At 38.2% G+C, this 27810-nt stretch overlaps 1 protein-coding gene across 5 annotated transcripts in view; it reads left to right on the forward strand.

Annotated features, from left to right (window-relative positions):
• LOC149190806 (ARM repeat superfamily protein) overlaps positions 1-27810 on the forward strand; it is a 500919-nt gene that overhangs the window by 312619 nt on the left and 160490 nt on the right. For all 5 annotated transcript variants that reach the window (XM_089412272.1, XM_089412273.1, XM_089412269.1 and 2 more), the window contains 12 exons: positions 8158-8390; positions 8519-8628; positions 8771-8899; positions 9044-9118; positions 9223-9356; positions 9472-9544; positions 9683-9814; positions 10910-11091; positions 11188-11310; positions 11425-11485; positions 11925-12023; positions 12181-12281. In XM_089412272.1, coding sequence (XP_089268398.1) covers positions 8158-8390; positions 8519-8628; positions 8771-8899; positions 9044-9118; positions 9223-9356; positions 9472-9544; positions 9683-9814; positions 10910-11091; positions 11188-11310; positions 11425-11485; positions 11925-12023; positions 12181-12281 — 1452 coding nt within the window. The remainder of the gene's footprint in view (positions 1-8157; positions 8391-8518; positions 8629-8770; positions 8900-9043; positions 9119-9222; positions 9357-9471; positions 9545-9682; positions 9815-10909; positions 11092-11187; positions 11311-11424; positions 11486-11924; positions 12024-12180; positions 12282-27810) is intronic.

Raw genomic sequence — 27810 nt, forward strand, 5'->3', positions numbered from 1 at the left:
AGTCTCGAATCATCTCAAAAAGACTTCATAGATATGCTACTGATGCTGCTACTAAGGTCTTCAAAGGTGCCAACAAATCAGCTTGTATTGAGTTCAAAAGCTTTCAGAAATTCTCCTGAGAATGTTCAATTCAAAGCTCACAATGTTAGTTTTTGTAGCATCGGATGTGTTCTAGCCACGAAATTTGGTGGAGAGGCTAGTATACATGAGATCTCCAAAACGCAAAAATCTTTTCTAGAAATTCCACCTAGAGATGACTTAATTAGATTTTTCTCTAGAAAATCACACTGATCGATCCATAAATGATCTGAGCCATCAATTAAGATTTAATCATGGTCGTTGGAGTCCCAACAAGAAGATATAAGAAGGGATCGATGTGGTGATGGAGAATACACCAGAGTCACTTGGAGAATTCGATTTTCTAGAGTAGCAACAGTCACTTGCTGAAGAGTCCAAGCTTCAGTGAGGAAGTAGAGACAGTGAGGGGCAGAAGCAATGATCCGGATGAATTTTCCAGATCCAGAAAGGTAGCAACAAGGAGGCCAAGTTATTCCCAGTGAGGCAGCGCAAAGGATTGCGCAGTTGCTTCAGAAAAACAATTCGATTTGGTTGGAGGAAAAATCCATTCAACTTCTAGAGGCCAGGAAAGTCTTCCAGAGGGTCGGAGAATTAATTTCCTCAGCAGAGACAGGCATAATGACTACATCAGAGGTAGTTTCGAGCTTAGATGTCCAAGGGTTTGCGCAAGTACTACGCAGAGGCTGACGTAGAGGGTCCAGGAGGACAAATTTTCTGAAGGTAAGTTGTTCCAGGGTTGCTTGTGCAAGAAGGGAAATGCCGTTAAATAATTTTGGTTAGATTATCTTGTTGTTTGGATTGCTAGTTGGGCATCCATAGATTGTACTCAGATTTCATTGTTGCATAACAATAAAACCCTCATCGGCTGCACCGGTTTTCCCAAGTTGGGTTTTTTTGGGGACAATTGTCCAAAAATAATAGTGTCATTTGTGTGTGTGTGTGCTAGTATTTTCTCATATTCCAGCACTATTTTTCTTCCGCAATATTTATTTGTGAAAATCACAATGTGAATTATTTGGTATTTTCCGTAACAAATTGTGAATAAATTAGCAATTAGGAAAATAATTTCCAGCTGCTGTGATAGATGAAATTTTCACATGGTATCAGAGCGTGAGTGATCAGCCGGGAAGCTCAGAAGAGGAGGAAATAATTTCACTGCTCAAACGGAGGAGCAGGTCGAAATTCTTAGAGGCAGCGCAGTCCATTCCAAAGCAGGCCGAGTTGCTTGGGGAAGTTCGATTTTTCATTGCAGAGTGGGAGAAAAATTCGACTTTCTAGATTGAGTGATTCCAGCAGGCAGAGGGAGCAATAACAACTTAGATTTTCACTAAGCAGATTCTTGGTTTGATAGGTTTTTGCAGCAACAGAACCAATGTCGGGTGAAGAGAAAATCACACACAACAGATATCATTGAATAATTTCAGTTCAGAAAAATTCAACTGTAAATGCAACATAAATAGTAAAGATCATAGAGAGACAACCATGCACGATAGAGAGAATGTTTTTTACCCTGGGATACCCAACCTTGGGAGAAAACCCAACTACTTTTATTAGGAGAAATTATTTTTCAACGAGATTTACAAAATCAACAACCTTTGACCATCATTTTTTATTGTTACTCTAGATTTCTCAATCTTGTCTTGAAATCCTTATGGAAGCTCTTAGGTTGTCAGCTGCGATTTTTAACATCTTTTCACTCTAGGCATCTCAAACTTAGTTAATTGTACCTAGGTTCATGCTTTCTCCATCTATCTCAATAAAAGAAGTAGTGCAATTATTAACTCCATCTATTGCAGCAGAGCTAGAACAATGCTACCTCTCTCTCTGTCTCTCAATATATATATATATGGCAGTCTTTTCGAGGTTTGTTTGGTTTGATTTGGAGTCTCTTGCCCTTCATGATATTTATTCTCTTGCAGATCCATGCACATCCCACCTATAAAAGAAGCACGATAAAGCTACTTTTTTGGTGTAGAGGTTGGTTAAGATCCACAAGAAGATTTAGGGCATCCTCTACCAGACATAGGCCAAGTATAAAGAACTTCATTATCAGCATTGATTTCCTCCATATTTTCAGGGTAGTGACCATATTCATTTGGCTACGCAATGCTTAAAAAATGAGCAACTCCACTAGCTCAGGTCGATTGGGTTCAGTTCTTTGTAACGAACAAGGTTCGTATACTTAGAGGATGCTCTGATACCAATGTAACGAAAAAAGTTTGTATACTTCAGCGGTAGGCTCTGATACCAATGTAATGAACAATGTTTGTACTCTGCAATAATCTTCGATATACTTCGAAGACAAAGACATCCATTGTAGGACACGTAATTGTCTATTGAATATTATATAAAAAATTGATGAGATGATGGTGATTACAAATGAGGGTCGGTCGTGCGCACACACACACACATATATAGGTAGGTACCTTGTCACGAACGAGCATGTCCATAAAGACATGCCTCTTCACTACTAATTATTAGTTAATTAATCATTATTATTATTATTAGTTTTAGATATATTTTATCCATAACATTCTTATATCATCATCAGGAAAATGGGTTCTAATGCCTTTAGAATTGAGTCTCACTTCAATGTGGCATCCATAATGTGGTGAATGTTAGCTAGTTGAAATTGTATGAGCGACCTCAGTTGGAGTACACTGTTCGCACGCATATGGAGATCACAATTTCAGGTTTTTAGTTTCCTGTTCTTGATGATATGCTTCCTGATATCTGCACCATATGCATTAGGTGTTGTCAAATTACCACTTACATGCTGGGCTGCGAAGGCACTTTGCCCACTAGAGCCATGGGCTGTCCCAGTCAACATCTGAGCAACACTTTCACTATATTCAACAAAAATTTGGGATGATTTCTATTGAATTTTCTAAGTCTATCCGTTAAAAAATTAATTTGTATTCTGCTGGTTTATTTCTTCCACTTGTAAATTCTGAACAAGTTATTTAAAACATTTAAATACCGAAATAAACATAATACAGTCACAACATCTACAGATCAACGACTGAAAGAAAACAAACACACAAGTGACACCGTTATTTTTGGACAAATGTCCCCGGAAAAACCCAATGCGCGAAAATTGGTGTAGCTATTTTGAGGGTATATTATTATGCAGTATCTCCTTGAGTACAACTGGGTGCCTAACCGGCTCACCCGACAGAGAAAAAATACACGGCAACAATACCTCTCTATTCGGAAACAGGGATTCAGAAAACCTATTCCACGAAACCCTCTCCAGCAACTCTGAAGCACTGCGCTGGCCCTTCTCGCCTCTGCGTTAGCCCTATGAGGCACTGCGCAGCCTCTGGGTCCCTCTGCGTCACTCCAGCTGCTCTCTGCGTGGATGACGCAGTCCCTCTGGCCTCTGCGCTGTCTTTGCTGAGCTCTATGTGCCCTGCTTTGGCTGCTGCTTCTCGCTCTCTGCCTCTGTGCTGGTTTCTTGGCATTGTCTCTGCCTCTTGATCCAGTACTCACTGCGCTTTGCTGCTGATCACTGATTCGACTTTGCTTAGCAACCTCGCTCTAGCAAATCGAATGACTGATCACTCTGGTGTATTCTCCAACTGACCTCAAGCCCCTTCTTATACTTTTCTTGTTGGCCCTTCAACGGCCGAGATCTCTAATCAACGGATAAGATTAGATTGGGTTGATCCATGACTTTTGGAACCTTCTAACCTAGTTTTATATTAATACCCATTAATATTTTATTTTTTCTAAGTTTAGACATAGGAACTCCATTAAAAATATTAATTATACTAATATCTCCCAAACTGGGTACAATCTGTCCAAACCATTTCTGGGTCTTAGAGATCTCATGTGCTTTAGCCTCTCCACCATTTTTCATGGCTAGAGCACATCCGATGCTACCTCAAATCAACACTCCCTCTTAGCGAGGACTGTGCTCTAGTAATACTCCTCACTAGCATCACTCTGATTATCCGACACCGGTACCTCTGCTAATGCTAGGCCTCCCCGCCCAACATCCCCTGCACTCTTGCATCCTATACTGCTGCCCATAGCCCTTCCATTGCCACTGCTGCATCCGTATGACAACTCTGTCTACATCCATGCTGTATCTAGTCCATCCTCCCAACACTGCATTTGCACTGCATCCCCCTCTCATCATGATGCATCGTGCTACTGCACTACAACTTAATTATTGAGAAGTAAGTAATTGATCTACCCAACTTCTGACATACCTGCCAGGCTAGAAACACTCTCGATGTTGAAGCCCCCTTTGCCACTGACAAGTTCTCCCTCTACTGACCTCTGCGCTGCTACAACAACTCCTTGCATCTCGCACCATTACACACCTCTCTGTGCCATCCTGCACTGGTGCAACACTCCCGTGCCTCTCGAGCTGTTGCAACCTGCGAGCCTCGCGCTGCCGAGGACTCTTGTACTGTAGCGTTCTCTGCCGCTTCATCCGCATTTGTCTCTACAGACATTCGCCAGTCCTGCTACTCTCTCTTCAGGGCTCTCGTAGCAAGGTATAATCCAAGAGGTTGGGTACCTCAAGGATCCTGCCCCTCATTGCCTGTAGTCCTCCTGTCGACAACTCGATGTCTCCCCATCTCTTTTCTAGAGGTACATGAGCACTCATGGCACAATCGTCATCCTCCTTGACTTCTTTCTCTGCCTTCGCTGGCGCTGCCTTAGAGTCAGACGCGTCTCCCTTGTTCTTTTTCCTCGGACACTGGTTTGCATAATGACCTAGTTCCCCACAGTGGAAGCACTTGACCTTGGAGAGGTCCTTCTTCTTCCTCTTCTCCTGCTTTCCCGTAGATGCCAGAGCCGCATCCTCTTCCTCTTCCTTCTTGATCCTGACCCCTTTGCTGCTACTTCCCACCTTGCTCAATCGCCTGATCTCCTCTTGACGAAGAGCCGCCCACAATTCTTCCCAATCTGGAAGATCTGCCCTGCCCAGTATCCCCTGGACAAATGTCTCCCACTCCTCATAGACTGTGTTAAGTGCGGTCCTTACCATCAACTCTTCATCCGGCGTGGCTCCTATGGAAGTTAGCTTGTCCCGGATCTCCTTCAATCGACCGAGCAAGTGATCTATTTGCTCCCCCTTCTGCATCTGGTATCACCTTAGCTGATTCTCAAGTAACATTGTCCTCTGCACGGAAGTATGCTGGTACAATGTCTTCAAGGTGTCCCACATCTCCTTTGCCGTTTCCTTCTCGGCAATATGTTGGACCACATGATCCTTGACACCATCAAGGATGATGCATTTTTCCTTGGCCATTGCCACCTCGTACTTCTCATTAGCTACCGGGTAAACTGGGATAGCCATTACTCTCAAGGTGAAGCCCTTGATGCAATGTCTATCTACAATGGAAAAGATCCTGGCCTTCCAGACCACAAAATTGGAGGCTCCGTCCAGCCTGCCCTAATCTCTCAATCCATTCACACCCATCTCTCTGCTCTTTGGTCGACTCATCCCAGTCTCTCTACTTCCCTTTGGAAGTTCTCCTTTCGACTCCCACTGAGTCTCTCTACTTCCCGTTTGGAAGTTCTTTGTTGGACTCCCTCTGAGTCCTGATTATCCCCTGAAAATCCTTCTGCCAATCGTCAAATTGCCCCTCTGATCTTCTGTACACCTGCAACACTAATCTGGATTCCTTGGCTAGAAATCCGCCTCGGCAACAACTTCCTCTACCTTGGTTTTGCCCTGTTAGGTACTATTCTGACCACAGTACCCCACCAGCTTTGCTCCTGCAAATTTCCCATAGCTTCCTATGCCCCAACAACTGAAGGAATGAGCCTCTAGGCTCTGCGCAATCTCGACACTGGCAAAAATAGCTCCCTCAACCACTACGTCCACCCTCCTAGTCTCTGTGTGAGCCTCTCTTTGCCCTCCTCAGCCTTTGTGCTGGCCTCTCTCTAGCTCGGACTGATGACACAGTCCCTCTGCGTCAACCCTTCCTTTCTCGCTTCTGCAAGGATCACCTTCTGTCACTCGTGACAGCTGATTCTGCTGCAAATGCTCTACTTAGCTGTGATACCTTCAGTTCTCCTGTGAGCTGCAACCATGCTCTGATACCATGTTGAATTTTCTAAGTCTATCCATTAGAAAATTAATCTGTATTCTGCTGGTTTATTTTCTTCTACTTGTATATGCTGAATAAGTTATTTAAAACATTTAAATATCGAAATAAACACAATACAATCACAACATCTACAAATCAACCACTGAAAGAACACAAGTACATAAGTGACACCGTTATTTTTGGACAAATGTCCCCGGAAAAAGGCAATGAAAACTAGTGTAGCTATTATGAGGGTATATTATTATGCAGTATTTCCTTGAGTACAACTGGGTGCTTAACTGGCTCACTCGACAGAGAAAAAATACACGACAACAATACCTCTCTATTCGAAAATAGGTATTCAGAAAACCTGTCCCACGAAACCCTCTCCAACAACTCTAAAGCACTGCGTTGGCCCTTCTGGCCTCTGCGTTGACCTTTTGAGGCACTGCATAGCCTGTGGGTCGCTTTGCGTCACTCCAACTGCTCTCTGTGTGGATGACGCAGTCCCTTTGGCCTCTATGCGGTCTCTGCTGAGCTATGCGTGGCTTGTTGTGGCTGTTGCTTCTCGCTCTCTGCCTCTGTGCTGGTCTCTTGGCACTATCTTTGCCTCTCTGTCCAGTACCCATTACCCCTCGCTGCTGATCACTGATTCGACTTTGCTTAGCAACCCCGCTCTAGCAAATCGAATCACTGATCACTCTGGTGTATTCTCCAACTGATTCTCAAGCCCCCTCTTATACTTTTCCTGTTGGTCCTTCAATGGTCGAGATTAAATCTTTAATCAATGGCTAAGTTTAGATTTGGCTTGATCCATGACTTTTGGAACCTTCTAACCGAGTTTTATATTAATACCCATTAATATTTTATTTTTCCTAAGTTTAGACTTAGGAACTCCATTAAAATATTAATTATTTTAATATCTCCCAAACTGGGTACAATCTGTCCAAACCATTTCTCAGTCTTGTAGATATCATGTGCTTTAGCCTTTCCACCAATTTTCATGGCTAGAGCACATCCGATGCTACCCCAAGTCAACAATTTCCCTTCAGCAGGGAGTAATTTATGCGACTTACTCTGACAAACATGTGTCAACATGTATTATATTGTACTTTTCTGTTTTGTACCTTATCCTTATCTCTTCTGGGTAACTTATCTAAATTATAAACTTTATTGTATTTTATTGGAGATATGGTCAAACTTGATTACTCTCCCACAATTTTGTACTCTTTATATAGTAATGTAAATGAGTGTACATTTCAGCCAATCTTCTCTGTTACTCAGATGCTCTCTTGTGTTCTCGTCTATACGACTATTTGCATTGTTGGTGCTGTGCTCATACCATGATTACGTGGATAGGCCTGTCTATTTCTGAATAGGTCTTCCAGAAAATAATTATCAATAATTATTAGGTGGATGGTAGAGATTTCACCTCCATGGAATATTCTTATTAGTAGTAATCACAAATCAAAGGTTGAGATTTATCTTAAAAGTAGTTATGCCCTTTCTTTCATTTTAATTAAATTGATTAATTAAAAAAATGTCATATGAACATGTGTCATGTGAATAAAAGATATGGTGTTTTGGGCATGGTATTGGCCCATGGTATTGTAACAAAGCTTATTTATTGACTAATAATATAATAATTAAAATAAAGTTATAATTTAGTCAATTTTTATGACTTAATTTTTAATCTTGGCAATGCAATATGTATTATGAGGTATAAGCATTTTGATGCCTATTGATGTTTACCAGCCATTTGATTTATATGGCTGCACTAATACCTAGTAGTATTGAAGTTTAGGGTGAATATAATTATACTTCTAGATCATTATAACAATTCTTTAATATTATATCAATAACTCTCTCTTCAGCAGTTCTCATATACTCTCCCACAGTAAACCCTTCGTTCCATTAAATTTTTGTAGTCCAAGTGCATTAAGATTGGCCTTATATTCGGATCTGTCAATTCATTTTTCTTGTTTGAAATTCTGTTTATCTGATGAATTAAATTTGGCACAAACAGTGGAGAAGATGGGAAGAGCAGAGCTGATCAGCTTCAACACATACTGAAGAGCGTTGATCAGTATGTTTCCTCCCCTTTAGACCATCAAAGGAAACGAGGTTGTGTTGCTGTTCATGAACTATTGGTGAAGTTCCGTGCTCTCTGTTCTAGTGGATACTGTGCTCTTGGTTGCATTGGAACCTGTATACATGTCCGCCATATAACAGATATCAGTGGCCAGAGAAATCCTTCTGGTAGGTTTTTGAAAGGTCATGTCCATGCACAATTGCATTGAAAAACAATACTGAAATAAAACAGTTTACAATATATTATGTGTGTCGACCTTTGGATTGTATTGAGGTGTTGTGATCATGCATGCCAGGGACATTTTTTTTACCAAGCCGGGAATCACTGAATATAGGAGAAAGGGTCATGGCATATCTTCCTCGTTGTGCAGACACAAACTTTGAAATCCAAAATATCTCTGCCAAGGTCTGAATAATTGCTTGGTTCTTATTGCAATATTAGATCAGTATGATATTGCTCGTTTTTTTATATAAAATGATTGTAATACTGCTGCGTATTTATGAATGTAGACTCTTTAGCTTGAGTGCTCAGACCATGTATATTGCAGATTCTTGATCTCCTATTCATTATTTCATTATCACTTCCAAGGCCAGTTGGTTATGCAGTTGATGAAGACAGGGAAATGTCATATGCTGCCCTGACTGCACTTGAAGATGTCATTTCTCTTTATAATCGTGTAAGTTCAAGAATTTATGGTACGAGTTATGGTATTATTTTCATTGTTATCATTTTCAATAATTATTAACATAGAAGATGAGGTTCATGTTTAGCCAATTGATATTTTTTGAATACATAATTAACATTGTCTGAGTTTTATCAGGATGTGTCGATTGATCAGTCTGATGCTTTACATGGAATTGTATCCTCTGTATCTATATTGCTGACAAAAGATGAGGTAATAAACCATTTTAGGTTAATGCGAGCTTGTTTTTGGTATTTTCTCTTCTTGCTTTTGGATATCTAAACCATTTACTAATCTGGATCACTTTGTAAACATAGCTTGTGGCAGCACTACATGGATGTGTTGTTGCAATTTGTGACAAGATCAAGCAATCGGCTGAAGGAACTGTTGAAGCTGTTATTGAATTTATTCTTAAAAGAGGCAGCGAGTTGAATGAAACAGATATTTCCAGGTTGCTTGGTTTTTGCAGTAACTCATGATTTGTGTGTTACACAGGGTATTTTAGTGATGCATTTTGTTGAAATGCTTATGAAATGAACTTATGGTATCTTTTGTCATGGTGACAGGACAACCCAGTCATTACTTTCAGCCACAGTTGCTGTCAGTGACAAACAGCTGCGTCAAGAAGTTCTTAGTGCAGTATCTTTTTTCTCTCTTGTGCAATATGCTTTATTTCATATAATTTCAGTAACACAAAGGCATGTAGCAGTTGTATTTTGAGCTAAGCTCATACATATTGTTTTAGAGACATTTGTATGACTCCTTTATTCATTGTAGACCTGTTGCCTTGCTGAGAATACATCGGCAAAGGTTGTCTTTAGTGAATTGCTATCTGCAGCTGAGAGGGATGCCATGACAAAGGATATCACAAGGTTAAGAGGTGGCTGGCCTATACAGGACGCCTTTTATGTAAGCCTAGATATTCAAAACATAACCATGGTTCATTGTCTTTGGCAGCCTACAATTGCAAAAGGAATGATGTTTTACTGTAATGCCACTCTTGAAAGTAATGTTTAAATTGATTAGTAACTAAGACAACCATTTATTCATTTTTATAATAAAGAATGGTAGATGGATAACGTAATGTTCAAATGACCAGTAGCTAAAAACATGCATTGTCATGTTGGACTAATGCCATGCATGGCATCCATTTGATATTTCTCAGCCCTCAATCATATTTAATTTCCTTGCATTTTTAAAAACAGAGAAGTAAAAATGGGAATTACAGTAATGAAGTCTCATGTGATTATAGAACCACCAGCCTGTGATCTTATGCAGGTGCATCCATTTGATCTGCTGCCTGCATACTATAAACAATGTCTTCTGTAATCTTCCTCAAACAATTATTATAGATGCAGTTGGATTTGACTGTGGCAATGACAATTATATATGCATTAAACAATTTACATCCTCCACCACAGTATCCATTCAAAATGCTATCACATCATAAACAATAGCATTATACTCAACTGCCCAAATTGAGTCAGTGTTGCAGAACTCACATTCAGCGAAAACTCCTGAGGTCCAGAATTGTTGGCTTGGTTAAGAAGCTCAGCAAGAAAACCGGGAAATAAAAATTTTAGTATTAAATCTGAGGCACAAAGTCATTAGTGACTTCTCTATTGCAACTACCGATTTTTTTTCAGAAAATAAAAAATCAGCCAAGTCCCTATTTTTTAGAGAAATCTTAGTTCCTTTGCAAACTGATGAAGAAATGCTTTTTCTGTGGTAACTTTTGAGAGGCATTAGATGCATAGAGGGAAACAAAGAAATAAAAAAATAAGATATATTAATATCTGTGAATCATCAAAAACAGCCAGTGGAACCATAAGTTACAATATATGATATCACAAGCTAGAATATGAGAGGATCCTTTTCAGTATGAAGAAATCAAATGTATAGTAATTCTGGCGTAATTGGAGGCAGTAGCAGCATAGTTAAAATATTTGCCCCGGTATTACAAGTTGGTTTTCTAATTGGTGTTGATCACATATCTTATTTCAGGCATTTTCCCAGCATGATGTTCTTTCAATTATGTTCCTGGACCATGTCATTTCTGTGCTTAATGAAGTGCCATCCCACAAAGAAGATTTGGAAAAGGGAGATAACACAGATCATATGACAATGCCATCGGTTGTCAGTGAAATGCCTCAAGCAGCTACTCTTGCTCTCTCAGCTATATTTAGGTGAGATGTTGAAAGGATATTAATATACTTGAAGTAAAGATTCCAATTGATGTCATATGGCTGAGCTCTTGCTTAAAATGCTATCAAAAAATACAGGGGAGGTGGTAAAATTAGTAGAAGAGCTGTTGAACAAAGGTATGCTGCAGTGTTTTCTGCATTAATACTACAATTTGGAAGTTGTCATGGACTGGTGGTTGTAGGTGTGCACCAACCTCTAAGGTAAATCTGAAAATAATCTGTATAAATAACTTTACACAATCCAATGATTTAATTGTCTGTCCGATTCCATACTTAAATTTTTTGCGATGGCTTATTTCCTTTTACATTGTGCAGAACTCTGCTGCATACTTTTCAGGCATTTTGTGAATGTATAAAGGATCATGAAATGGGGAAGGTATTCTTTTTAACCTGCAGTAGAATTAAAAAAATGCATCCTGTTTGTGTGATATTGAAAACTATTTGCCTGTCTGAAGAGCTATATTACAAGGTCTTAAGCCTTTATATGTTTTAACTTTTAAGGTGTTTGAAAAAGAGGCAAATATGTTAAATAGTGCATATTATGTGAACATTTCTTGGTTTTCAGGTAAGTACCCTTCCTTGTACATTACTTGTTGAGAATCAATGAATGGGGGATGGATATTCCGTGTTCAAATTTGTTGTTGTCTTCTCTGGCTGTTGTCTCAATGTTTGTGTGTGTTGAAGATGCTTCTCCTTAAATGCACGGAACCTCCATTGCAATGTGGTGATCAAAAACACAGAGCTGTGCTTGTAAAGACCATTGTTTGGATTGCTAGGAATTTATTGAGGTTGCTATAAGATTCTTTGTTGAATAGGTCATAGCTAAAGATGGAGAGCAGCTTTTAGTAAGTGAAAAGTGGTCAGATAGTATTGGAGGATTAGCAAAGTGTGTGGCTACAAAACGACCCAAGGAGGTATGTCTGAATAATCGCGTGAAAAAATTACTAGAAAGTCAGATAACTTTTCTAGAAAGAAAGGGAGCCAGAGTGCATAATCTGTATACGTGCTAGAATGCTCTGTTTTTTATATATATAACATTTTTCATGGTACCTATCAACCCTTCTTTTGTAGGTTGAAACAATCTGCATGCTCTTGTGGCAATCCTTGAATCGAAGTCAGAGGTTTCAACGTGAAGCAGCAGCTGCAGTTCTGTCAGAGTATGTCCATAGCAGGTTTGTTGTTATAATAAACCTATCAGTATAACAAGTTTAATTCATTAGCTTTCCCATTTTGATCCACTATGGATTGTATCATTGTTTTCACCATGCATACATATCTTTTGGAGCTTCATATGGTACAAAGTCTCAGCCATGTAACGAATTTGCAAGGGGTATTGTCCTCCATGATGACTGATCAGATTGCATGTGGTAGGTTAATGGTATTTTACCTCCAACACTGGAGTCAAATTTTATGGTTCATTTTGCAGTGATAATTCTGCTGATTGCATGTTTACAATTATTTTCAGGTTATCTATGTTATCTGCATCATGTAATTACAAGCTATTGCTGCAGTTGCATATCCCTGTGATGGGATTTGGGATTTCATTCGACATTTATGCTTACTCAACTCTGTTCTAGTCAAACTACTGTTACCTTTGATTTTCAGATTTAACAGTTCTCCATTTCTGATACGACTTTCTAAAGGATTGAATATTAAAATTATATGCTATATTGTTGAATTTTCCTCTGGGCCTCAGATCTGGTCTGAGGTTAATCACACACAGACACGCTAGATAGTAGAAACCCTCAACTTTCTAGCACTTTCCATAGCGGAAATATTCAGCGGTGAAATCAATTAGTACACAGAGATTTGGGCCCAAATCTTGATTATTATATTACTCCATCAATAAAAGAATCATGGGGCTCCCGTACCAGAGATCTTGGCCCTCGATCACTAGTACAACTAGTATACATTGTATACATATTACAAACTAGGGCTTGCAGTCTGCTACTTCAGATCTGCAATCTGCGCAATGACAAGACAAGAGCAAATACACAACTTGCTGATGTAGCACTTCTAGATAAGCCCTTTCAGTTCTTGTTGTCCTTGACACCTGGCAGGTCCTTTGCCTCCTTAGATCAGCTGCTCACAAGGTATTTGACCAATCAAATACATTGTACATCAGCCTTTAAACCCACTTCAGCACTCGCAGTGAATCAGCCTTTTAAGTATGTTACCCGATCCGTGAGGCCTGGCTGTTGAATCGGCGGATCCCCGGATTGGGTACGGTGTCGGATCCGGATCCATTGGGATCCGCCCAGGATTCGTATGGAAGAAAGTCAGCAACAACACTGTGTTACTTGTGTAAACTCATGGACTATACGATAGACAAGGATATTTTTCGGGTTTCATTCTGGTAAATGGATTGCTTTGCCAACAAAGGCTTTTTCAACGTTTACGGTTAATGTAAAACTCAAAATCGAACCCCCATCATCTCGCTGTTGCAGGAAGATGGATCAACATTTTGGGCCATACCTTCCCCCCAATATCTACATTTCCTCATGATGAGTCGTGTAATCCTAAATAACCCACTCTCTGTATTTCCTTCAGGTTGACATGTTCTCACAACTCAAAATCGAACCCCCATCATCTCGCTGTTGCAGGAAGATGGATCAACATTTTGGGCATTACCTCCCCCCCAATATCTACATTTCCTCATGATGGGTCGTGTAATCCTAAATAACCCACTCTGTGTATTTCCTTCCGGTTGACATGTTCTCACATAACTAAAGGATCGGGAGAGTTAGAGCATTTAACTCTTGCGATTTTGTTTTGGCATTACCTCCCCCCCAATATCTACATTTCCTCATGATGGGTCGTGTAATCCTAAATAACCCACTCTGTGTATTTCCTTCGGGTTGACATGTTCTCACATAACTAAAGGATCGGGAGAGTTAGAGCATTTAACTCTTGCGATTTTGTTTTGTCGATCTCAAAAATAAGTCTTCAACGTAGATTTTTAAATATATAAAATTTAATGCTGATAAACCATGGCCGTTTGGCAAGGTTGTATTAAAAATTTAAAAGTGAACTTTATAAACCATTCAAAACGTAAAAAATAATGTTTATACTGAGGAATATTAAAGTAACAAATGAAATGTAACGTGTTAAAGGGACATGGTTTTTTAAATATATAAAAAGTAATGTTTATAAACAATGGCGATTTGGCATTTATATTAAATGTGAACTTTATAAACCATTCAAAAGTTAAAAAGTAAAGTTTATACCAAGGAATATTAAAGTAGCATGTTAAATGTAACGTGTTAAAGTGACATGGTTTATAAAGTAACGTACGTAATGAGAAATAATTAATGTAATATTGTCTAAATAATTAAGATTGAATAATTATAAATGATACATTAATTATAAGACTATTAATTTAATATAATAATTTAATATAATAATAATATTTATAATAATTAATATTAAATACAATAATTATGTGATTATTAATCTATAATCTATATATATATATATATATTGTTTTTATAATAATAATAAATTATATTATGTTTATATAAATAGTTTGTTTTTAAAATTATTAAACTATATTTATGCTGTTTGTACTTGTCGTTTCCCTGCTGTATCTGGATCCTACTTTTAAAAAAGTGGCAGATCCAATTCTGAGTAAAATTTTTAACTGACTGTACATTAACCTTCATAACAAACTTCTCTGTCAGCCTCTTAGATCTACAGTAAAAACTTTAATTCACAGATCACTTGTTGTACACCTCTGTCCAACATTCTTCAAGTCAAGACCACAATTTCACTGATCGTAACACTAAGCCAAGGGTCTTGGTATTGTATCTGCCCTTCCTGTAGCTTCTAGTAGTCTGCAACCACGTTATCAGACCTTTTTTTCACCCTCGACCAACTTCTTTTAGGTCCAGACTAGACTTAGCTCCTTTCTAGTCCACGTTCCTTGTCTTTGTTAGCCATACATGGGTGCTCGACCCTTTCATTGCCCTTCACACCATATATACAAGTCCACGCTGCTACATGACCATTGTTTCAGCCCTTCATGGATTCCTTAACTTGCTGTGCTAGACAAATTTGTCTTTTACCCCTGTCCAGATATAGAGGTTTCACATCTGCCTTAAATTCTTGGCTTCTCTGCCCTTCTACCCTTGGGTTGTCCACATAGGCTTCTCTTGCATCCTTGGTTAGCATCTAGGTTTGTGGCTTCATTTTGTACCTGTGGCCAACCCTTTCTTGCCTGCAGCCACCCTGTCTTGGTCCAGATCAGGCCTCAGCTATCCAAATCTTGGCAGATTACCTTAGCCCACATCATTAGCTTGCTTCTTGGTGCACTTAAGGCTACTTCTAGCCGTTTAACCAGGCCATAGCTAGATCTCTTGTTGTCTCTAGATCTCTATTGATTTTTGGTAGCATTGAATGTGCTCTAAACCTCAAAATTTGTAGGGAGGCTAGGACACATGTATTCCAGAATACCTAGAAATTGTTTTGGAAAATTCCACCCGGAGACAGATTTATTAAAATAATTAATTATTTTTAATGGATGCCTAAGTCTAAACTTAGGAAATTAAAATAACTAAAGGGTGTTAATTAAACTCAGGGTGAAACTTGTAGAAGAAGACGAGGATCAAGTTAAAATGATCTGAGCCATTGATTAGAATCTAATCTGAGCCGTTGATTGATCAACGAGATGATTATAAGAAGAGACTTGATGGGCATTTGGAAGACATATTGAGTGCAAAGGATGTTGGGCGGGGAGGCCTAGCATCAACATAGTTACCGGTGCCGTATAATCAGAGTGATGTTCAGTGTGGAGTATTACTAGAGCACAATCCTCGCTAAGAGGGAGTGTTGATTTGGGGTAGCATCGGATGTGCTCTAGCCATGAAAATTCGTGGAGAGGCTAAAGCACATGAGATATCTAAGACCCACAAATGGTTTGGGAAGATTCTACCTGGTTTAGGAGATATTAAAATAATTGATATTTTTAATGGAGTTCCTAAGTCTAAACTTAGAGAAAATGAAATATTAATGGGTATTAATATAAAATTGGGTTAGAAGGTTCTAAAAGACATGGATCAAGCCAAATCTAATCTTAGCCGTTGATTAGAGATGTAATCTCAGTCGTTGAAGAACTAGCAGGAAAAGTATAAGAGGAGGCTTGAGGGTTAGTTGGAGAACACACTAAAGTGATCAGTGATTCGATTTTCTAGAGTGGGGTTTACTAAGAAAAGTCGAATCAGTGATCAGTTTGCAGCGAGGGGCAGTGAGTACTGGACAAAGAGGCAAAGATAATGCCGAGAGACCAGCGCAGAGGCAGAGAGGCAGATGCAGAAGCTAGAGAAGGCCACACAGAGGCTAGTTGAGACAACGCAGAGGCCAGAGGGCCTACGTAATCCACGCAAAGGGTAGCAGGAGTGACGCAAAAGGTCATAGAGGCTGCGCAGTGTGAAAATTCTATCACTGCAAAAACTGATTTATTTTACCTACTTATTTGTCAATAAGTAATTTACAAAAACCCTTCAGTAAACATTAAAATAAATTTTGCTGCAGATATGACACCATAATACAAAAACAAACACATGCACAAGAATCAACACATCAACGCAGATATTTTGGACAAATGTCCCCGGAAAATCCCAATGTGGAAAACCAATGCAGCACAGGAGGATTTTATTATTCAGCAATTCTTTAGTACAACTGAATGCCAAACTGGCTTACCCAAGAAAGAAAAAATTCTCCAGCACTTCTCCCGATCTTAGCGTCAGGCTTATTGGCCTCTACACAACTCCCAGACCTATTGCGTCAGCTCCTACCCATTAATATTTTATTTTTCGTAAGTTTAGACTTACGAACTCCATTAAAAATATTAATTATTTTAATATCTCCCAAACCAGTTAGAATCTGCCCAAACCATTTCTGGGTGTTGGAGATCTCATGTTCTTTAGCCTCTCCACCAATTTTCATGGCTAGAGTACATCCGATGCTACCCCAAATCAACTCACAGTGCCTTAGAGGGCCGACGCAGAGGGTTTTGAGGCTGACACAGAGGCCAGGAGGGCTGACGCAGTGCTTCAGTTATGCTGGAGAAGGTTTCGTGGGGCAGATTTTCTGAATATCCACTTCCGAATAGAGAGGTATTATTGCCGGTTATTTTTTTCTATCGGGTGAGTCAGTTTGGAACCCAGTTGTACTCAAGGATACACTGCATAAAATAACCTCCAAAATTGCTGCACCAATTTTCACAAGTTGGGTTTTTCCGGGGACGAGTTGTCCAAAAATGACTTTCACTTGTGTGTTTGCTATTTCTTTCAGCTGTTGACCTGTAGATGGTTGAGACTGTATCGTGTTTATTTTGATGTTTATATGTTTAAATGACTTGTTTATAATTAACAAGTAGGAGAAATAAACTAGAAGAATACAGATAAAATTTCTAATGGTTAGACTTAGAAATTTCAACATTTCCGACACTTTGAAAATATTGCCGGCTTCTAGAACTGAAAACAAGTCTCTGCTCAGTGGAATCGAATTGCTTGGTTGAGGCTCTGTGCTTCCTCTGTGCGACCTCCTGGAGAATAATTTTGACCTTCTCTTTCTGACTCTCTAGAAGTCAAATCTCCTCTGTAATACTCCTCTACTGCGCCTCTGCTGCCTGCTACTCGATCTACTGACTTGATTTATCCTGCTGAATCACCTGCACTAAGAAAATCGAACTGCCTAGATCACTGAGTATCTGCACAGGTGTGTTTTCCATCTACCCATTGACATCTTCTTATAATCTCTAGTTGGGGCTCCAATGGCCATGATTAAATCTTAATCAATGGGTGAAATTATTTCCTAGTCGACCCATGTGAGTTTCTAGATAATTCTCATCTTTCTGGATTAAGAGTTTTCTAAGTTTAGACTTAGGAAACTCTTAAAAATTAGTTAATAATATAATTGAGGCACTGTTGTTGCACAGATTGTCATGACAATGCTCAGACCGGGGGCTGTCACTCTGATCCCCGATCTCTCCGTTTAAGCCATCTCCCGTGGCTAAGGGGGGTAGAACCTATGGGACAATGGATGACCAACTGTGGACCAGTTGGGTTGGGAGACACAACAAGGGGAAACAAGCACTTGATTGATTTTATAAGTTAATGTGCCAGTGCCTTATGGAGTTAATGACTGAATAATTGTTTATCAAATACTGCAGAAATATGAACTCATTGACAATCATTTACCATCAAATAATCCAAACAAAGATTAATTTTACCAAATGCGAGATAATCGATAAATGCTCAATGGCTTAACAATATTCCAGCAATTAAAATTCGAAAGATTAAATGCTTTAAATAACCACGTAATTTTAAATGCTAACCAGTTATCACTTTCATATAGCTAATCTTCAAATGAACATTTAAGCATGTTTAACCACATAAAAAATGATAAATATTAATCCCACATCAAAATTTTAGCCTCAACAGAAAAGATATATCGCAACCATGACAAATCCTTGAGCCAAGACTGAATCTGGCAAAATATTTCCAAATTTTTTTGTATTTTTATATTTTCAAATAAAACAAAACTGAGCTAAGCAAAAACTAAAGTCTAAATAGATGAAACTTAAATCTAAATAAAAATCTAAACTATAGAACAAAATAAAAAGTCTAAAGATTACTTTTTATGCTTTTTTGGGAATTTTTTATTTTTATAAAGTAAAACAAAACTAACAGCTAAACTAAAAAAAAGAAAGTCATTTTGTTTGTTTGTTTGTTATTTTCAAATTTTTTTATGATTTTTATATTTTATGGTTCTAACTTTAAACAAAATTAAAACTAAATTTAGAAAAGTCTAGATCTAAAACCTAAACCCGAATTTAACAAATCTGAAACTAAACTCTAATCTATAGGAGCCTTTATATATATATATATATATATATATATATATATATATATAGATATATATATATATTATTTTATTTTTCATTTTTAAAAGTCAAAACAAAATGATACTAAATTTGAATAAATTTCAAAATCTAAAATCTGATAATAACAGTCAGACATGAAAAAGAAATGATTTTATTATTTTTATTATTTTTTCTTTTTATTTTCTAAATCAACAATTTCAAACAACTAAGTAAATCTAAAATCTAAACTAAAAAAGAAAACTTTTTATGCCTTTTTATCTATATATTTTTACTTTTTATGAGATTTTTTTGATTTATGAAAAATATATATATATATATATATATATATATATATATATATATATATCTCTGAATGTCAAAACTAAAGCCCGTCTTAAGAAAAATCACACAAAACAAATATCTTTAATTGAACAAAAGTTAAATGTATCTAATCTAAGACAAAAATTTAAATCTAAAATCTAAAACTAAAATGAGCTAATGCATATCTGAAACTAAAACTAAACTAAAAAAAATTTAATTCTTAACTGAAATGAACAGCAAACAAAATACGCACAGGTTTTTTTATTTTTTATTTATTTTTGATTTTTTAAATAGAACAAAAGTTAACTAAGCAGAAATTAAAATAAAACTTAATTTTTTTTTATTAATACTAAACTAAACTAAGTAAAAAGCAAATAAACGAGAACTAAAGCCTATGGAAACAAAAGAAATAATTCTAGAAATTAAATGACTTACGTCTAAACCAAGGATAAAAGCTAAACTTTGTCGAAAACTAACCAAAATTACTCAGATCTGAATCGTAATTAAAAAAATCAACGCAGATGAAATAACCACCAATTCTTACCCACGTTGGATCGTTTCAAATGATTTTTGCGTCGTGCGTGGGCATGTGCAGGTTTCGACGGAGGTGGTTTGGAGAGGCTGCAGAAGCTGCGAATGGACGCGCACAGGTCAGCGTGAGGGAGCTGGAACGGATTTGAGGGACTGAGGGAGCCGAGCAGTTTGAGGAAGAATGCGGGTGTGTGTTTTTTGTAGGTGAGATAGGCGGCGAAAGCAGCACGACGGAGCAGCGAGAGGGATGACGGATCGCAGAGAATGAAGGAGGCTGCGGGCAGAGCTTGGGCAGCGATTGAGAAGGGGAATGAGCTGAAGGGATGGTGGACTCGATGGCAGAAGAAAATGTATAGCAGCAATGAGGAGCGGACAGCGTGGGGGGCTGGGAAATGCGTGAGGATGTTTGCAGGTTCACAAAAGGAAAAGGAAAGAGCCAGAACGGAGGTTGGTGCTGCGTGGAGGAGAGAAAGTCGATGAGGAAAAGAGACGCAGGAGAAAGGAGTCTGCAGATAAGGAATGCAAGCAAATCGTGAAAGGAAGCACGCAGAACGCTGAGGAATATAGGATGCTCATCAAACAACAGATATGTGTGAGGGTCCGTTTGCAGATTGGACGCAGGGAGTTGAGGAAAAGAACGCAGGAGTGCTGGAACTTGGCACAATCCAGGAGGCTCTTCTAGAAAAATTTCGAAAATTTTCCTGCGAAAATGAAACCCCAGCAAGCAGATAGCTGGCCCTCTTTAGCAAAATTTTGAAAAAACTGTTGAAGATTATCCCTGCAAAATTTTCAAAACCTGTACCTGCAATCTGAAAAAACCATGAAAACAAATAGCCAAAACCTGAAAATGAAAAAAATAATTGAAACCCTAAAAACCCTAAGAACCAACTAAATTACAACATTCACAGATTTATGACTCTAAGCAGCCAGATTTGTCAATAATCCACAGAAATATTTTCAGAATGTTAGATTTATTATGAGATACTTCAGAAAATCTCTCATGCATTCAAAAGATAAATTTAAATAGTAGACCCAGAATCGAAACTGGCTGGGCTCTTCAAGAAAATGCTTTCCGGGAGTTGGCTGGTTCAGCCGAGAACTTCCCCAAACGCCCGTTGATCTTCACAATCTAGATTTCCTGCACAGCTTACTTCAACTATCAATAAAGAGGGAAAAAACAGTAGTAAAACCCAAATCTAATGGAGATACCTGCCATTATTTTCAGAAAGTTTATTACCATTCAAACCCTAGTGAGTAAACAAGATACCTGTGTTCGACATCACTCTTCACCAAGCTATTACTAATGGCTGAAAATAAATTTATGCAGAAAATAAAGCAACTTACAACATTTCAGGAGAGTAACACCAACAAGATTTCAACCCCAAAGTCTTTCTTTATTGGATAAGAAAAAGTTTACAAGAGAGCTTTCTGCAGCACAAGACTCCCAAATCGAATGATCTCAAATGACCCCTTAACACCCTATTTAAAGGAAAAATTCCCAAGGGCTAGTTCGAGTGATCCATGTCAAACTAATCTCAACCGTCGATGAGGATCAAAATCCCTTTTAATCTCATTCGTCGAATTGTTTAAATGCATTTTAATATATTAAAAAAATAAAATTCTGCATTTATTTACTCAAAACTTTTACTTATTATTATTTTTTCAATTTTTATTTTTAATTATTTTTTAATTTAATTATTTTTTTATATTATTTTTATCTATTTTTTAATTTTTTTTAATTTTTTATTATTATTTTTTTTATATTTTCAATTTTCAATTTTTTATTTTTAAATGGATCCTCGAAGTTAGCCTTTGGGAAAATCACCTAGGACCTAGGACTTAGGACTTATGAGGGGATTAAACATTGTTAAATTTGGACAACTAGGTCCAAACTCCATGTTCTGATGCTCAGATTAAGAGGCTAATATTTTTGTTGGATTCCTCTTTCTGAGAGGTGTAAAATCCATATAAAAATAGTCTTAATCCAATGAGCAGAACTTATATTTTGAATTTATTATTCTTAATAAATTATATGTGCAAAGGTCAGCCAGTTTTGTAATGTAGGCTCACATGCCCAACAGATGTGTCACACACCCTCATTGATGGATATATATATACAGGAAAAGTTGGAGAGAATTTGATCACAACACAACTCACATCTTCCTCTCTCATCCTAAAAAGTACGAGCTACCTGGAGGACGAATTTCAGCCACACGTGGGAAGGACGAAGAGGATTTTTCTGCTGCTAGGGTTTCGCAGAAGTTTGACCAGCGTTGACCAAGACTTTGGTCAACACTTGGTCCAAACAAGCTGAAAACTTGTGGGAGGTTCGATTTTTGAAGGCCATACTACCTGGCACAAAAATCGAGGTCAAAGGGTTGACCGTTTTGTTGCTGCGTTGACTTTTAGCTTGCTGCCCCTGCGTTGACTTTTCAGGACAATGTTGACTTTTGTAGAACTGACTTGGGTTGACTCATCTACTGGTTGGAGGGTTGTTGTGACACATGCTGGGCTGGCTGACCAAAGGAGACTTTGCTGGTTGAAGCATCCTGTTGACCGCCGAAACAAACACATACATTTTTTCTTGTTTCTGATTTGTCTTCTGTAAGATCTGCTTATATGTTCTATCTGCATTTTGCTTATCTACTTGTATGATTGCTGTGAGAAAAGTGAAATTGCTCTTAGCATAGAACATCTACAAAACTTTACAAACATTTTCTAACCCTCAAGACACTTTACATCATGACTTGTACAATTTTACCTCTCAAGGGGGAAAACCCATTTGACATAGACCCTCATAGACCACCCAGTTCTGCGACACAAATATAATCTAGCAGATCAACACACTAGGATTCCCCTAAGATTCTAATGACCAAATTCATTCTGGCTTTGGGGTTAGGCTGAAGGAGAACTCTGCCGATCATGGATCGGTGAGACAAAAAAACCTTCCGGAACGTAGATTATCACTAGAAAATTAGGTCCAACTAGGCAATTTACATACATGATTCATATTTGCTAAGATTATTTACAATTTACGCATGCAGATTGGGTTTACAACATAACATGATGACTGTCGAATGGTACAGACATGTCAATTAAGTGCTACCCCTTTTGCGAAAAATGGGGTGTACTGCTATGGGAGTTAACACGTAGTGGTCAATAGGCATTTCTAGGTGGAATTTCTAGAAATAATTTTTGGGTTATGGAGGACTCTTGTGTTTTAGCCTCTCCACAAAGTGTCGAGACTAGAACACCACCAATGTTACAAAAAACCTAACAATTTCATGCTCAAGATAAATTTATTTGTAGATCAAGCACCCATTGAGTGCTTCTAGGTTTGTCATACAATTATGAAGTCAAAAGAGTCATTGTTATACATGTAAGACCCCTTTTGGGATGTTATATCTTGTAAAGAAAAAATTTGTAAAAGTTAATAGTGTCATAAATACCCTCCAAGAACTTGTCAAACAAGTCAGCCTACAAGAAGGATCAAGTTAGCCTCATGGACAACAATTCAACCTTCAGAGAAGCTTGTATATAAGAGATGTCGACCTCACTTGAAGATCACTTACAAAACTCACAAGAAGTTCGATCAAGGAAGAGAAAGAGACCTAAAAGAGCGAAGAAGAGGAGGACTAGAAGAAGGAAAGGAACAAAGTCTTTAAGTATTGTTTTTGGGCTATCTTCTCCTCACACGTGCGAAGATTAGGGCAACATTACTACAACAAAACCGAATTGTAGAAAGAAGACGAGTTAGGGCACCAAAGAGTCTACTTTGCATGCCGAGTTCTGAAGAAAGAAGAACCAATTCAAGCGAAGGAATAAGAGGGAAGAAATCACCATCTTTTCCCACACGTGCAAGAGCTAGGGTTTCTGCAGTAATCAAAGTTGCAGAAGAAACTACTGGGAAGTTGAAGTTTAAGAAGAAACTGTTGGGGAATTCGAAGTTTCAAAAGAAACTGTTGGGGAGTCGAAGTTGCAGAAGAAGTTGCTAGGAAGGTCGAAGCTGTTGGATGTTGCTGGGGCTCGAAGTTGCTGGGGCTCGAAGTTGCTGGAAGTTGACTTGGTCTTGGAGGGGTCTTTGACAAGGATCTTAGGTCTTGGAATTCGTCATTTGAAGTTCTATAAGAAGAGAAAAGTTCTTGTGGGTTTTCCTCTCAAGAGGAGAGGTTTTGGCCATGGCTTATAGCCTATATCTTGTGTCCTCTTGTCTCATTGTTTTATTGTTTGGTAGATGTTTGATGATAAAAACACTAATGATAATCAAGTGAAAGAAGAAGCTAATCAAGTTAAGTAAAAATTCATTGCATGTAGTTACCAAAGTAAGAGAAATCACCTAATTTAGTTGCCCCTTGATTTCTTAACACAAAGTTGGAGGCATCATTCAACTTCTCTTTATTCTTGATGTAGGAGGTAGTCATCTTGTCCAAGAGAGTTGATCACCAATCAACAAGAACAATGTCTCAAACGGGTGGTATCTGGTCTCCAAAGGCTAATGTTGACCTCAACTGTAATTCCATGTTAATTTTTACAGTGTTCTATGTTGTAATAATCACTTAAACAATTTCATTCATCCTAGTAACAACTAAGCAATTATAGATAGAACAATAACTAGTAAATGCACAATAGAAGATAGGCAAGCACAATGAGACAAAGATTTTTGGTCAAAGACTAGGGAAAGACCCCAAAAGGGGGAAAACCCAAAATCAATTCTTCTTCTTCCTAGTGAATCTATGTTCAACATTAGATACATAGTCAAATAGTACATCCATAAACCAGTCAAAGTCAAACATTGACTATTCCAAGTCAACCAACCAAAAACAATCAGTTTAGAGAGAGTGTGATGTCGCTTTTCTGGTATTCCTTATGGAATAGTTAGGATGGACTTTTAGGGTTGGAGGTCGACAAGTCACAGGTGCAGGTTTATGTCATCAACGGGCCCAAGGTCTTTTGGAGATGTTTTATGGGCTGTGGAGGAGTTCACTTACCATCTTCCATCATTAGGATTGATTTCACACAACTTGCTTCTCATTCCATTACATTATGATAATTCCCGTAAAATGAGGTTGTTATTGTGCCTAACTCAATTAATTGCGCTTAAGGTGGCAATCTGAGAGAAATATTTAACGGAACAAGTTAGTGTAATAACTTTTTGGAACCAGAACGAGAAGATCTACAAGGTGGAATGGTTAGTGGGCATTTTCAGTGGCCTGAGGAGGCATGATGGCCAATTTACCATATTCCCACACTAAAATGTATTTTAATTGAGGGAAATGTGCTCAATGATTAAAATAATAATAAAATAGGAGCTTCTAGAGGGGTCCATCAAATCTATAAAAAGAGGAGGAGGCCCCCATTAGAGGATCTTGGATTTGATCTTTCTTCTTGTATGAAAGTTTTGAGAACCCAGTTCTCTATTTCATTTGTAGCCCCAGGACGAACACCGTCAGGTGATTCAGTGAGATTGGGCGAATACCCATCCCCCCTTGGTGAATTCATCCAGAATTCACAAGTGTTTCAGCAGATCAGTTCATCTTTGGAGGCCAACAATAGCATTATTGTAAATCTTTTGAGGCCATTACCTCAGCCATCTCCAGTTTATTGTATCAACTCCTTTCATATTAATAAAATAAGGCTGAGTTTGTTGCTTGTGTATCTTGTCTATTTTTTAGTTGCAGTTTACATTTTCAGTGCTTGCCATTAAATTTATGGTTGAATGTGTGCAAATTATTGATGGGATTGATGGCTTAAATTTCAGAAGTAAATTTTCTTCAAAAATTAAATTTGGAACATTAGAGAGAGATTGAAATCTATTCAACATATACCTGTAGAAGCTAGTGAAGCTTCAGTCAATGAACCCTGCAATTTTTGGTCAATTGTTGTAGTCAAACCCTGTGGTCAACAAGCCAAAATTAGAGCAAACTTCAGTCAATGCAGAGTCAAAGATACCATAGAATATTCGGCCTCCTTAATCAAAGATTCAATCAACCTAATCCAAAACCAACCTACAATGCTTGGTCAAATGAGAGAGATTTGAATGCGGTCAAACCCTAGTCAAACACTGTAGTCAACCTTAGAAAATGTGCCCAAAAATTCGGTCAAAATGTCTTGCAATTTGTTAGTTTTTGGGATAGTAGTGGACGTGTTCTAGTCTATATGATGTTTAAGATGCTAAGGAACACTAGATCTCCAAAACCCATAAAAGGTTTCATGAGAGAAGACTTGGAGACACCTCAGTTAAATTAATTAGCCATAATTAAATATTTCTTATGTTTAACTTTGGAAAAGTTTTTAATTAAAATGAATTAATTGAGGAAATTCAATTTTGCTCTAGAGACTTCTAGAAAAATTAATGTAATATCCCAAACTATTTTTTTTGGCAAATTTAACTCAACAAATGCATACATAAAAAATTCATTCATTTAACAAAAGATTGCCAAGTAAAACATGATAGATAGAGCACTGCAATACCAATAACACGATGAACAAAATAATCCTCAATTTTATTATATTAGATAAACTAGGGTTTACATACTGATACAACCCGAATAGCTGCGATGGAAAATTGGCCACAAGAATCTGCTCCAATGTTGTGTTGGCCCTCCAAAACTGAACTGAAATGCCACTGCTAAGCTCTCGTGTGATTTCTAGATGAATTCACCAAGGGGAGATGGGTTCTCACCCAATCTCATTGAATCACTCGAGGGTTTCCATCCTGAGGCTACAAACGAAGTAGAGAACCGATTTCTCAAACCTCTCATACAAGAAGAAAGATCAAATCCAAGATGTCCTCTAATGGCCTCCTCTTCTTATAGATATGATCGACCCCTCTAGAAGCTCCTATTTTATTATTATTTTAGTCATTGAACACATTTACCTCTCTTTATTTTAATTAAAATATCTTTTTAATGTGAGAAAATGGTAAATTTGCCACCATACCTCCTCAGGCCATTGAAAATCACCTCTAACCATCCCATCCTGTAGATCTTCTCATTCCGGTTCCAACGATCTATTAGATTAAGGTGTTCAATCAAGTATTCCTCTTGGAATGCCACCTTAACCGTAATTAATTGAGTTAGGCACAATAATAACCTTATTTTATGGGAATTATCACAATGCAGTGGAACGAGAAGCAACCTGTGCGGAATCAATTCCGATAATGAATATGGCAAGTGAACTCCTCTAGACCCCATAAAACATCTCCAAAAGCCCCTGGGTCCACTTATGAAGTAAACATGCACCTGTGACCTAATTGCCTCCAACCTTGAAAGTCCATCCTAACCATGCCATAAGGAACACCAGAAAAAGGAACATTGCAAATCCTCCCCCCAAAGATTGCTTGTTGTCAAGAAATCCAAACCTATGGACTAGTCGGTGGCGCAATGCAATTGAGACCTAATGCCTGGATTCCATACAAACCACTGAGTGATGTTATGCCTCTGTGTCAACCCACCATGAACGGATCCCTCAATCCCTGGGTCGTAGACCAATCTCTGACTGAACTTGTCATCAACAAGTCCTCCTGGATCCCAATGCCACCAAGAACAAGCATCAATGCTCCATGACTCCTGTTGTGCTATAGCCCCGACTATGAATGTCGTTCCATCAACCGCATACCAACTCATTACTTCTCTGCATTCCAACCCTTGGCATAGGCTAAGGTCAACCCCACTATGTAGATGCAGGCCTAAAATGCTGGAAAGCTATTGGCCTACCTCCCACTGCCAACTGGAGCATGTAGTATTCCTCATGCCTAAGGATCCCTGCTGCACTATGCTCCCGATTGAGAATATTGTGCCACCAACAAGATACCACCTCATGATCTCCTGCCAATCTATCCTGTGGGAAGGATCAGATGCATGTGCACTTGTATATGTTACGAGTCCACTGTGCTAGGCCATGCTCAACTCATGAAGCTTTGCCCAACTAATCAACTAGATATGTCTAGGAATCCCTACCTCTCTCCCTATAAGTGGGCAACCTAT

The sequence above is a fragment of the Pinus tabuliformis genome, chromosome 3_1 (genome assembly GCF_031772625.1).
Source record: "Pinus tabuliformis cultivar Carrire ecotype Pingquan chromosome 3_1, CPIR1, whole genome shotgun sequence".
In the NCBI taxonomy this organism is placed as follows: domain Eukaryota; kingdom Viridiplantae; phylum Streptophyta; class Pinopsida; order Pinales; family Pinaceae; genus Pinus; species Pinus tabuliformis.